Source organism: Sorex fumeus, unplaced genomic scaffold (genome assembly GCF_029834395.1).
Source record: "Sorex fumeus unplaced genomic scaffold, SorFum_2.1 ptg000111l, whole genome shotgun sequence".
NCBI classification, from domain to species: Eukaryota; Metazoa; Chordata; class Mammalia; order Eulipotyphla; family Soricidae; genus Sorex; species Sorex fumeus.
In genome coordinates, this window is record NW_026606168.1 from 8,816,033 (window position 1) to 8,830,143 (window position 14,111).

General features: G+C 41.3%; 1 protein-coding gene across 7 annotated transcripts in view; it reads right to left on the reverse strand.

The window, feature by feature from the left end:
• Nucleotides 1-7,756: 7,756 nt before the first annotated feature.
• The window catches only part of GABPB1 (GA binding protein transcription factor subunit beta 1), a 59,253-nt gene continuing 52,898 nt past the window's right edge, over nt 7,757-14,111 (reverse strand). For all 7 annotated transcript variants that reach the window (XM_056135389.1, XM_056135394.1, XM_056135388.1 and 4 more), the window contains one exon: nt 7,757-9,252. In XM_056135389.1, the coding sequence (XP_055991364.1) occupies nt 9,100-9,252 (153 nt within the window). In that variant the 3' untranslated portion in view covers nt 7,757-9,099. The remainder of the gene's footprint in view (nt 9,253-14,111) is intronic.

Genomic DNA, 14,111 nt, shown 5'->3' on the forward strand with positions numbered 1-14,111 from the left:
GAGCCTCCATTCCTCCTGCCCCTGCAGCTAGACAAAAGATCCCTGGCCACAGACAGAGCTTCCTAGAACAAAGCCAAGGATAAGTGGCACCAATTACTTGAATCTTTCTGCTCCTGCCTTTCTATGAGCCAGCGGCATCAGAGCAGCAGATATTATCTACTGTCTGACACAGGTGGGTTTTATTACTGGAGTAACAGGCAGACAAGAGGGCAATGAGTAGGCAATGAGTTTGGGAAAATAACAAAACCCAGATCCAACCTTAAACGACTGCTTCATCAGCCCCTTTGACAGCTCAAATGGAAAAGGCATCTTCAGGAGAGGAAAAACTTCAGTAGAACCCCCCGCCCCCCCCCATAAGACTGAAAAGACAGCCCCATATTCCAAGTCTTATTTCTGGTCAAAGGGCCAGACCCTGTTTGGTGCTCAGAGACTGCTCCTAACTTGGTGCTCAGGGAGTCATCTCTGGACTCCTATAGAGAAAGCTCCAAGTTGGGACAGATTGGGGCAGAATCTATAAAGCAGTTTTACAAAAAGCAAGCAATACGTGTTTTATTCCTGCATGCATTATTTCTGGGCGTGAAAAACAAAAACTGAAACGGCGGAAGATAGTACAGGGGTTAAGACGCTCTCACCTTGTACACAGTCAGCCCAGGTTTACTTCCCAGCACCACACAGGATCTCCTGAGCACCGCCAAGAGTGATCCCTTAACTGCACTCATTTGTGGAGCATAAAACATCATAATATGAGGCTGACACCTAAGGATAGTAGATACATGGGACAGGAAGATTGCTCCATAGCTGGAAGCTATGAGCAAAGGGGAGAAGGCAGCTGGAATAGAGAAGGGATCACTAAGGAAATGATGGCTGGAGGAACCACTTGGGATGGGAGATGTGTGCAGAAAGTAGATAAAGGACCAAACATGATAACCTCTCAGTGTCTGTATTGCAAACCATAATGCCCCAAAGTAGAGAGAGATTGTGGGGAATCATGTGTGCCATGGAGGCAGGGGGAGGGTGGGAAAGGGGGGGTATATCGAGGATATCGGTGGTGGGGAATGTGCACTGGTGGAGGGATGGGTGTTTGATCATTGTGTGACTGTAACCCAAACATGAAAGCTTGTAACTATCTCATGGTGATTCAATAAAAATTAAAAGGAAAAAAAAATAGAATGAAAGAAAAAAAAAAGTGATCCCTGAGCCAAGTAGGCCCAGATCACTGCCAGGTGTGGCCCCACTCCCTTCTCCTCCAAACAACAGTCCCTGGGTATACATTCCATTCCAAGTCCAGGTGCTCACTCCATTCCAAGTGTGGGTCTTCAGTTTCTGGATCCGCGTTCCATTCCTCAAGTCATCTGCATGGAAATTTGGGTTGTGTCATAGCTTCCCTTTGGTGCATGGGGTGGCCTCTTCCCGCTTCCTCGTTGCCCAGATTTCCTAAATAAAAGGATTTTGCTTCACTATTTGCTTTCTCCTGAAACTTTTTTGTGAGAATTGACAACAAATCAAAAAAAAGCTGGGGCCAAGTCAGGATAGACTTTCCTTTTTTTACTGCAAAGAGCAGAACCCTCCCTTCCAGCCCCTCCTCCAACAGCCCCCTCCAACACCACTCTATGATGCTTATTACAGAGGTGAGAAAACAGAAATTAAAAATTAAAACGTCCCACAGACTTGTGTGCTTTTAGCATCTAGAAGCGTGCAAGCTATATGCGCATATGATCCTTTGTGTCAATGTGGGTGGACATTTGTGTGCAAGTGTGCGCTTGCAGAAACCACTATGGGGAGGGAAATATCCCTCTTGAGGCTGGGCTTATAAGTAAAAAGTGATCAAGTTGTCTGGGAGATAGGGGCCTAGGACCCACATTTGATTCTGCCATCAAGTGTCTTCAGCCAGTGTGGCCCCCACACACTGAACTGCTTGAACTGGACAAATTGGCAGAGTATCTCCAGGAATGGCCCCCAGGATCCCAAAGCACTGCTTGGGAGACACACACACACACACACACACACACACACACACACACTTTAAAGTAATCCGATACTTTATTTATTTATTTGGCCATACCTGGCAGTGCTCAGGGGTTACTACTCCTGGTTCTGCACTCAGGAATTACTCCTGGCAGGCTTGGGGGACCATATGGGATGCAGGGGATTGAACCTGGGATGGCCACATGCAAGGCAAATGCCCTCCCCACTGTACTATCACTACAGCCCCAGATCTAATACTTTTAAGCTAACATAGACTTGGGTTTTTTAGGCCACCCTGGAGATCCTCAGGGGTTATTCCTGGCTGCATGCAAAACAAGCACTTCACCCACTGTCCTAACTCTCCAGCCCTTAAAGACTATTTGTCTTCATGTCCCTCTGGACAATAGGCATTTGGGGCTTACTGCTCCCCTATGCTGAGGGGTCTCTCAGCCTCCAGATCTCCGTGCTGCCCCCACACAGGTATGAATGCATGCTTCAGGGTAGCCCTAGGGGACTTAATCCATCTCTAATCGCTGCATTTTTTGTCAAAGGTCACACCCAGCGGAGCTGGGGGAGGGGGGTCCCCCCCCGGCCAGCAGGGGTAGGGCAAGGGGGCAGGGTGTTATTCTGGGAACTCAGCTCAGAACACCACAAAAATGCACGTGTGCTCTACCACCTGAGCCACATCCCGAGCTGTCATTTCTATGGCTTTGCTACCATGTGGTCTATGGAGGTCCAATCTCCATGTCAAATGTGTAGCGATCTCAGCCCTAAAATCTTATCTCCCACCACCTCACTGAAAACCCCCTTCCAGGATTCATTAGCCTCTCAAACTTGCAAAAAGGAACGCAAGTCTTCCTCCAAACCTTGCTTCTCTACCAATTCCACTTGAATCTCAATTTCATGTATTTCTATCTATCCGCCCATCAAGCTACATGTTCAAGGCATAACTCTTACCTCTCCTTTCCCTTCAACCCTTGCACCCCATGCCTAATAAATCTATTCAAATCCATCCAGCCTTCAATATAATCCTTACATTTTTAAAGCTCACCTCACCTGTAGGCTAACAGCCTAGCCTGGTCTAACCCTCGTGTGTCATGATCCCATATGGGGATGCCTAACTGAAGGCTAAATAAAATTTACTAATCACCCAAGGCACCTCCCAAACATTTGTATTTGGTACCAGAGCTCATTTCCAGTGATGATACTGTTTTCCATCAGAGGTTACATGTACAAAATAATCTGAAAATGAATTCAAGAAGCTTACGTCAAACTGAATCCATGTACACCGATATTTTCTTATCCATTATTAGAAAGCAAACAGCAAACATCAATCTAGACTACAATACACTAGTTATCTATAATGAAATCCAAGTACAATAAATATTGCTTAATCAAATAGCAATTCTGTTAGCTCATTCCTAAATTGATCTGACATGATGGAGGAGTTATTTATTCAACAGAAGCAAGGTGAAAAGAATTGACGTTTTTCTATTTGCATACAGGCCTGAGAGCTAATGCCTTGGGAATCTATCCATATGGACATGAAGGTTCCTACAACTGTTTTGTGATTTTATCTGAAAAGGTTTTTCTTCCTCATGCATTTTTTAACGAGTAAAAGGATTCTCAGGAGTTAAAGCACTAGGAAATCAGGAAAAACTTTCAATAGAGTAACACAGAACAATTGGCCATAACAGCATAATGCGTCTGCCTATCAATTTGTCAATTTCTCTTATGAGCACGTTTCCTTTAATTTTTAATAACATTTTAAATGATTTTATTAAAAATATTAGCAATGTTTTACATAAACATATTTGTATAGACTACTTTGTTAAAATCAAGTATACCTCAAAGTATATGGGATTTCACATTTATCCCCTTGTCTTTTTGAGTGTCACAAAAGGAAACTCAACTCTCAGCCCTCCACTATCATAAAAATTAAAATAAAAAAATTGAGCATGGGGGTATGGTGCCGCCAGCAGGTCAATCTGTACCTGTAAGGCGAGTTTATCAGCAACCTGATGGTGCCTTCAGACTTCTAGATACCCCAAAATTGCTGCTATGCCTTTGGTCAGATCCCAATAATTGGGGCCAAGTTTACCAACAAAGCAAATGGTCAAAAATTAGGTACGTGGGAGACACACCCACAAATCACCTCCAGCTCAGGTATATAATTGGAGGCAAGGCCTCTCTGGTTCCTGTTCAAACTGCTTAAAGGCCATGATCCCAGAGATTCAGAAGCAAATCTCAAAACCCAGCGGCTTTTGGCAGAAATGCGTCTGGTCCCCACAGTAGGTTAACCGGTGCCGGGCCACCTCAGGTGGGAATAGGTTTCGTGCCTTGGCCTGTTCCCCCTGGCAGCTTGGTGGCCACGATCCTCCAGAGGCCACTGGACGGTCAGGTTTGGGCCTGCAGTGATGAGACACATGGGGCCTCACAGGATGGGGATGGAGCCGGCCCTTTCCTCCTCATCCCAACAAGACCCTGAGTCGCTGCCCACGAACAGCCTCTCTGGCTCCTGATCAAGCTGCTTAACGGCCATGATCCCAGAGACTCAGGAACAAATCTCGGAACCCAGCAGGTTTGGGAGAAATCCCTCCAGGTTTAATTGTTAAAATTTCAGAATTCCAAAATCACGCAGCCACTACTGTAGCCGTGTGACATCATATGTTATTCATAACCAGCAATAGAAAACAAATTGCTATGATTGCCTTTTCGGCAGATCTGGTGTTGGGGTAAAATCCCAATAATGGTGGGCCTGGGGTCAAAATATTGAATGAAATCGAAGTAGAGAGAGAATAATGTGGAAATCATCTGCCCACAGGTAGGGGGAGGGTGTGGGATGGCGGGTATACTGGGGTTTTTGGTGGTGGAAAATGGGTACTGGTGAAGGGACAGGTGTTTCATCATTGTATGACTGAAGACTTAAACCCAAAAGCTTTGTAACTGCTCTCACGGTGATTCAATAAATAAATAGATTTATAAAAAAGAGAAAAAAAGTAAGGTGGAGTACATGCCAAATTCAATCAGCCTAATCAATGGCTGAATAAATAGCAATACTACAATATTTAAAAAAAAATTAGCAATCCAGAAGCAGAATAAAAGAATAGCTACTCTCTGGTGGTGGGTGTGGTGTAGTTGGCAGTGTAGGCCTAAAATAAGTAATGCTATCACAAATCACAGGGCTGGAGCGATAGCACAGCAAGTAAGATGTTTGCCTGGCAAGCGGCCAACATGGCTGACCCGAGTTTGATTCCTCTGCCCCTCTCAGAGAGCCCGGCAAGCTACCGAGAGTATCTTGCCCGCATGGCAAAGCCTGGCAAGCTCCCTGTGTCATATTCGATATGCCAAACACAGTAATAATTTTAACAATGGAGACATTACTGGGCCCGCTCGAGCAAATCGATGAACAGCGGGAGGACAGTGACTATATCACAAATCACAACTCATTAAAATAACCACTCTGCCCCTCATATCACAAAAGACTGCCAGAAGTAATTCCTAAAAACCAATGAAAATAAATGACATTACCAAGCACTACGGGGGGAGTAATTAAGACATATGTAACAAAAAGGAAAATTGAGAAAGTCCATGCAGACATCACTTGTCAGATGTGGCTTCCTGAAAGCACCACAGATCCTTCTGAAATTTGCACTCCTAGTGTTTTAGTGATTATGAAGTTATATTTCTTTTTTTTTGGTATTGCTGGGTATTGAACTCAGGGCCCCGCCACATAAGGCAAGTACTCGATCACTGAGACACATTCCTGGCCGCCGGGAAGTACTAAACTTTGTTATTGGGTAACAAGAACATCTACAGAGTTCAGTGTACAGATAGTACATACTCAGCATTTTTTTTTTCCTTTTTGGGTCACACCCAGTGATACTCAGGGGTTGCTCCTAGTTCTGCACTCAGGAACTACCCCTGGCAGTGCTCGGGGGACCATATGGGATGCTGGGAATTGAATCCGGGTCGGCCGCATGCAAGGCAAACACCCTACCTGCTGTGCTATCGCTCCAGTCCCCCAGTATTCTTGTAGATGACTAGAACAGAAATTAAACCGTTCAACAAATAATATCAATAGGCCCATTGAAGTGAAGGGACCTGATGCTCTGGCCAAGCCCATTGAAAAAGGCGCTCCAGGAAAGGCTTATTCAGCCCAACTGGTAATGATTAACCTGCAATGTGGCAACCTGATGACCTTTAACTACAATCAGTCATGGCAGAGTCGGACACGTGAAATGAGTTCTCTTATCCTGCCATGTTTAATCCTCTGCTGGTCACTAAGAATGCAAAGCTTCCCCCTCCCCCAAAGTAGAATTGTCTTATTTAAAGAGATACTTACTTAGACAAAAGTGAGGGGAGAGGAAGAGACAGAGGTGCTCAAGAGAGAATACAGGCTTATGCAGAAAGAGCCAGAACAAAAGCTTTTCCTGATTGTCTGAAAAGAGAAGCTACAAAGAAAAAGGAAATTAATTTTAAGTTTTAGCCACACATTCTTGACTAAATATCAGTTTCGAAAGAGCATATCAGGTAGATACGATCAATTACAAGCCAACATCAAGATCAGACTGAAAAATGTCGACTTCCCCTGGTTATCTGACACTATCACTGACATAATCCTTTAAACTATGGTTTTTTCCCCCCTATGTCAAATGTTACTAAAAATTCTTCCTTTATTTAAAAAAAAATTTTATTGAATCAACATGAGATACACAGTTACAAAGCTGTTCATGATTGGGTTTCTTTCGTCATCCTTTAAAAAAAATCTTTATGGGAGAGAGGCTGAGTGATCTCTCTCTCTCTGCCCCCCTCCCCTCGCTGCAAACTTCTTTTTTAGCATCAGGTACAGCTGTTAGCAGTACAGGCACTTAGAAATCAAAGGTATCATTAAATTCCCTTCCAGAAATTTGCTTTTAGCATTGTCTCAAGGCTCTTGAGAGCTAACAAGATCAGGAAGCCAAACGAGAGGCCTCACTAGGGTGAAGCCCAACGCTGCATTCATCAGATACAGGCTGGAGAGATAAGCAGCTAAGTGCCTCACAGTGGGTTCAAGCTCCCGCACCACTATGGTCCCCCATTCCTGCCAGAAGTGATCCCTGAACAGGAGTAAGCATAGAATACTGGTAGGGGCAGCTAAAAAAATAAATAAATAAACCACACCAGACAGATAAAAAGCAGCTACAAGCTACTGAAAATATCTGATATTTGTAAAACCCAAAGTTTCAGGACACTTAAAATGTTCAAACTGTAGGGGCTGGAGATGGCACAGGCCCAGGACAAGGAAGCCCCCATAACCTGACTCCATCTCAACCTCCGCTCAACACTGCAAGAAGCAGGTACTGCTCCTGCCCCAATGTCTGGGAGCACACTTACTTTCAGTTCTTTGGTATTTTCTGCAGAGCTGGAGGCTAAGCCCATCTCACACAGGCACTCTAGGAGTGAGCCACATCCCCTGCCTTCCCTGTTGAAAATTTTTTTAAGCTCTTCTAATGGCAACTACCAGGATGACAATTCCAGTAACTGTTCAGTTACTGTACTGATAACTCCAGTGACAGAACTAACAGATTCCCAAGGAGTTACCGCAAAGACTTTTCAGACTATATAATATATATATATATAAAATAACCAGTATACATTATATGATATACATTTATACATCCATACATATATGTGTGTAGACACAAAGATTATACAGTATTTTCATATAAAGGAATACAATTCTAATACACAGAATGAAAGTTTTAGCGTGGGAATAAAATGTAGCAAAAACATAAGTCTACACTGAACATATGTGTAAAAGATATTTAATTGTAAAATAGAAAAGTAGGCCAGAGTACAGTTTTAAGGGTAATTGCTTCTTTATACAGTATGGGTAATCTAGAGGGATCTTACGGTTAAACATTTTCATAAAGCAGTAAAACATTTTAAAAAACAAAGAAAAAGGGACTTGAAGTTATGTTTTACAAAAAAGAACGAACAGTATGTCAGAATTTAATGTCCATACATTGTGAAATTCAACAATATCGCGAGAAAAGCAAGTCACAGCACAGACATACAGCTTACACAGGGAAAAAAATGGTACGTAAGACATGTCAATATGGCATCACTGTGGTACAAAAGGTTCTTGTTCTACATACAAAAGCAATGTTTTCCATAAGAATAATTTCCTGGGGGGGAAATGAGTCCGTGAATATTTCAGAAACTCATATGCATTGAGTTTTCCAAAAGACATTATCTTGAAATCCAGTGCCTTAAAGTGCTTTCATGTGGAAATCATGATGGAAGGCACAGAATAGATTCATGTCCCCACTATGAAATTTTCTAAAGAGCATAGATTTTTGCAGTTCGCAAATTCAAGTTTTCTTATAAGCTGCTCCTACTAAGAACATTGTCATCCCAATAAAACCAGCTGCTACCTTACCCACTTCTGATGAATAAAGGGAATTTTCCCCTCCTTTGCAATTATCATCATCTCTGTAGGGAAAATACCTATGCAAGTGATGCATCTTGAAAATATAAAACATGCAGAATATGTACAGACAGAAAGTTTTTAAAAATATTTGCTTCATATACATGTAAATCTACTTCGGTATAAGCTGAAATTGAACAAATATAAAAGTTCGCTTTCTAAAAATGTTTTTAGAGAATCTGAAACAACTTAGAGCTGCACAGAGATTTCCTGGAAGAGAACTTCTCTTCAAATAGGTCATACCTAAAAGCGTAATTCCAGCATCAGTCCACCACATAATTATTACACAACATTTGGTCTAATCAACGATCACCCTTAAAACTGTTCTGTTTCTGAGAAATTAAGGTTTGTACTAAAATCAGAAAGAATTCACAAAAACAGTGGCTTATTGTGTTTTTGGATCTCTTCAACAATCTTTATCAACTCATTGGGAACTGTAAAAAAAAAACCCAGAAACTATTTACAGAATTCAGCTTTAAATACATTTCACAACTTCTGAAGTTTTATGTTACAAGAATTCAGAGCTCATGGCTTAAGTCCAATTATCAATCTGTAGACTCTTCAATTAATCCTGTCTCCCCATGACTGTACATTACTGTGTACAGTTCAAGATTGTATTCTTTCTTGACCAAAAGTAAACTCAAACTACAAGTTCACTTCAATTAAACAGCTTCTTTATTAGTCTGAAGACGAGTCATTGCTTCTAATTTCTGTCTGTAGGCCTCTGCTTCCTGCTCTTTCTTTAGAAGCTGTTGTCGGTATTTTTGTGCTTCTCGATTTGCTTCATCCAGCTGTTTCTGAAGAGCTTCTCTTTCCTAATTTAAAAAAAAAGGTTTTTCTTCAATTTTTGCATAAATACATTAATAAGTATAAACATGCAGCCTTCAATTTTTTTTTAAAATGTCCTGGCTAAAAATAGGCACTACAGTTATCTCCAAGACACCCTGCCTTCCCGATGAACCGCTAATCATCAAATCCTGTTATTTCATTGGAGCTGGAGAGAGTACAGAAGGCTGAGGCACTTGCCTTGCACGTGGCCAACCAGGTTTTGATCGCTGGAAACCCATAAAGTCCCCTTCACCCGAACTTCATTCAGGAGTGAAGCCTGAGCTCAGAGCCAGAAGCAAGGAAGCCCTGAGCACCACAGGTCTGCAAACAGCCCCCCCAAATCCTAACAAACCAAGAGAGAAACAACATCACCAGAAAACCCCGATTCTGTGATCCATACTATGACACCTAGGAAATTATTTTCTTTTAAGCTAGGGACGAGGCCTAGGACCATACACATAAAAAGTCCTTGTACTACAGCTGAAACATTCAGCAAAAAAAGAAATTAAAAAGTTCTAATGAAAAAGGGACTAACATAATGAATCCCAACTGGATACCTGTACTTTTGTAAGAGTTTTCAAGTGATCTATAATAACAAATCCTTAAGCTAGGTTTTGTACCCATCATCCAGGCAAGACAATGATGCTCAGAGAAAATATAGTTTTTCAATGGTAAGAGTCAGGATTAAGAAATTCTAACATTTTTACTTTAAATTTTACTTAATATTTTGTACCTCAGACCCAGGATCTCACACATGCGAGCCAGTACTCTGTTGCTCCATTACATCCCTACATCATTACACCTTGAACATTACTGCTCTTCAAACTTCCTCTATGAGAGCAAGCAAAATTCCTCCCCTCTAAAATGGAGAGTACTGGGCAATGTTAGTGTTTCCTATAGTACTTTATAAACGGAAAGAATACTAATTTTTCTACTGTGGTCTATTACGTACATATAAAATGCATTGAATTCCCCAATAAAATGGGAGGCAAAACACAAATCTGGTACATGGACATTATATTCTTTCTCTGGCTCTATGATACTCCTACTTACTAGGGTTAAAAAAAAAAAAGAGCACTGTAGCACTGTCCTCCCGCTGTTCATCGATTTGCTTGAGCGGGCCCAGTAATGTCTACATTGTGAGACTTGTTACTGTGTTTGGCATATCGAATATGTCACAGGTAGCCTGCCAGGCTTTGCTGTGCGTGCGTGCGAGATACTCTCGGTAGCTTGCTGGGCTCTCCAAGAGGGACAGAGGAATCGAACCCGGGTCAACCGGGCTGGCCGCATGCAAGGCGAACGCCGTACCTGCTGTGCTATCACTCTAGCCAAAGAGAGAGAGAGAGAGAGAGAGAGAGAGAGAGAGAGAGAGAAATTTCAAAGAATCCAGATTCTAAACTGGGAAGATGGTTCAAAGGGCTGTAACACATGCCTTGCATACTGGAGAGGCCCTGTTTAATAATCAGCACCACATGGTCCACTGAACACTATACTGGGAGTAGCCCAAGTATGTACCCTTCCCCCCAAAAAATTATAGCTTTAAAACCCAAACAGAGATGGAGTGTATGTTGGAATGTGTGGGAGCCCTGGGTTCAATCCTAGGCACCATATGGAACTCCTAAGCACCGCTATGTGTGGCCAAAAGAAAAAGGATTCGGAGCTTCTCCATTCACTAATAAGCATATAAGTAAAACGTTCAACTGTACAGACCAAACACAACATCACAGAGGCCCAGGACATCTTAGTGAGGCAGGGGCTGAGAGTGATAAGAAAGACCAAGTTCCCACCCCACAGCACAACGAGCTGGGACTGGACGTGAGCTATCAGCAGCCCACGGGAGACACAGAATCAGGCCTCTGCCACTGTGCTAGAAGGTTTCCTTCTCCATTCACAGGGGCCACAAGGAAGAGCCCTTATTAACGTTCCTGCCTTCCTGTGACTGCTTCCTTTGCCTGAAAAGACAAAAATAAAACTGGATCTAGCACTTATTTTTCTTATGATTCACCAGATGTGGAAGCTGACTGTCAAGGCGGGCTCTAAAATTTTCCAATTACACACAAGTTCCTCTTATCTCTGAGGCAAGCTCACCCATGCTAAACTCTCGTCATTACTCTAAGACTGCAGAACATGGACAAATCGGAAAGGACACTGATGAATCGGGCCTCCTGTAAGAAATCATTACCAGCACCCTGGTGGGGACTGGGCACACAGAACTCTGAACACAGCAAGGAAGGGGCTGGGGTTCAGTTTTGCTCCCCGAAGAGCAAGACTCCCACCTCTGGCAGAGACACTCACATTGTATCAGTGCACACTCACTATATCAGTGCTTTTAAATGTTCAATTTGAGGGCCAGAGAGAACAGGAATTAAGGCATTTGCCGTGCATGCAGCCAAACCCAGTTTGATATCTGGCATCACACATGGTACCCCAAGCACTGCCAGGAGTGATCCCTGAGCACAGAGCCAGGGATAAGCCCTAAGTACAGCTGGATGTGGCCAAAACCACCCTCCTTCCCCAATAGTTTCCCCTGCAAAAAGAAACAAGAAAGACTTTGTATGTTAGAAGACCCTTTAAGAAGCCACAGTTTTGAATATGGATTAAAAACTTTGCCCAGATTTGATGGAAAATATTAGATACATTAAATCTAAGATATCTAGTATGAAGTGTTTAAAATCAGCTACAAGGCTGGAGCGATAGTACAGTGGGTAGGGCGTTTGCCTTGCATGCGGCCGACCAGGGTTCGATTCCCAGCATCCCATATTGTCCCCCTAGCATGGCCAGGAGTAATTCCTGAGTGTAGAGCTAGGAGTAACCCCTGAGCATTGCTGGGTATAACCCAAAAAGCAAAAAATTAAAAAAATAAAATAAAATCAGCTACAGATCCAGCCTCTAGAAGATGAAAGCAAGTCATAAGGTAGCCAGTCTAATGAATACAGGTTAATCCTGTTTCTCTTGTTGCATATTTTTAATTCAGTTCTTCAAGTAAATGAAAAGATAGCTTCCATCTACCTAATAGGTGAAATAGACTCAGTTCACTATGCATTCATTGGCTAAATCTGAAAGAAACATATCATTCACTGCTCTTTAGATATACTTAATCTTCAAGACAGTGTATAGTTAGCAAAGTTTAAGTGCTTTCATTTCTTACTTCTCGCACTTACAGGCGTTTGGGGAAAAGACTTTTCCCTGTATCACTTTAACAAAGTAAATAAAATCCATAAAAAGTGAAAATGATATTTAATTTACTTAGCAATTTCTTGTTTCCAATTTTTTTAACTTTTTTTGGCCAGTGGTGCTCAAGGATCAAACATGGTGTTCATGCATGCAAAGTATGTATTCCAGTTCTGTGAATTATCTCCCTGCCCAATTTTTCAAATGTTAAGTGAACATATGTTATATGCAAGACTTCCCTTCCTACAAACAGTAATTTGGTAGCTTTACACATAAATGGTGAAACATTTGAGATCTATATTTAAATAGAAATGCCAATCTTACATTTTTAATTTGTTAAAATACTTTACTGAAGACTGAATTTTTAAGTAAACATACTTCAGCTTACTAATAATACTAAAAGATATTGAAACTTTTACTTAACACTATGAAATTGAAGAATTTCTAGATAATTTCTGATTAATAATTAAGATTCGATAGCAATGAAGATTTCATTAATTTTACTAATCTAATATTAGAACTCTGTTAGGCAATAGATTTGCATTTGCTTTTTAAAATTTTTAAAACTGATTCATGCATTGTTTCAAATGACAGCAATTAAAATATGAAATGTTTACTACTTTAAGTAAGCAAGCTTCTTTTTGGGGGTGGTGGAGGGGGCACAGTTTGGGACTCACCCAGCGGAGCTCAAGGGATGGATGATCATATGTCGTGTGGGAAACCGAAACAGGGCCAGTGGGGTGCAAGGCAAGCACCGTAAACCCTGTGCTATCTCTCTAGCCCTTAGTAGTATTTAATTTTCTGGTAATCAAAACTTACATTTTGCTTTAGCCATTATAAAGCAAAAACATCATTACTCCTGTCTTTTCACTAGTCCTTAAGTACATTCGTTTTGAAAAATTACTATGTCTGATAATATAAGTGCTATTCATTTTCCACCTTTCATTAATGGAAAAGTCAAACCTTAAAACATTCAACTTGACCCAGATCACACAATCAGAAAATTATACAACATAACTCCAACTTCACCTAATTCTAGACCCATATTTCTGAATTAAGATCATTTAACTTCAATTCAGAACAGGAAAATGTTTATTAACTGTAGAAACCTGTAAATAACATACTCTCCTACAATTAACATCAGTGAGGGAAAAAAATCAAAGAGCGATAAATAATACATTATTTTTGTGTTTGGGGGTCACATCCAGCAGTGCTCAGGGCTTATTCCTGGCTCTGTACTCAGGGATTGCTTCTGGTGGGGCTCTGGGGAACATATGGGGTGCCAAGGATCAAAACCTGGGTCGGCAGCATGCAAGGCAAAGGCCTTATCCCCTTACTCTGGGCTCCAAATGATATATATATATATATATATATATATAATATATATATATATAATTGCAATTTGGTATTTTATTTCTTCCTCCTTTCCAAAAAAAGTTTTAATTACCTTTAGAAATGCAAAGACTACACTATTTACAATACATTTTCCTTAACAAACTAACTTTCCAGGGTCTACTGACAAACCTCTGCAATGTAAATTAGAAAACTATAGCATCTTCCTTAGAAATGCATGCTGATAGCTACGAATACATACACTCAAAGAAAATCCAAACATATGAATAGATGAATTAATTTGTCAATTCCTTTGGAATTTCTCAACCTCACCATTAATATT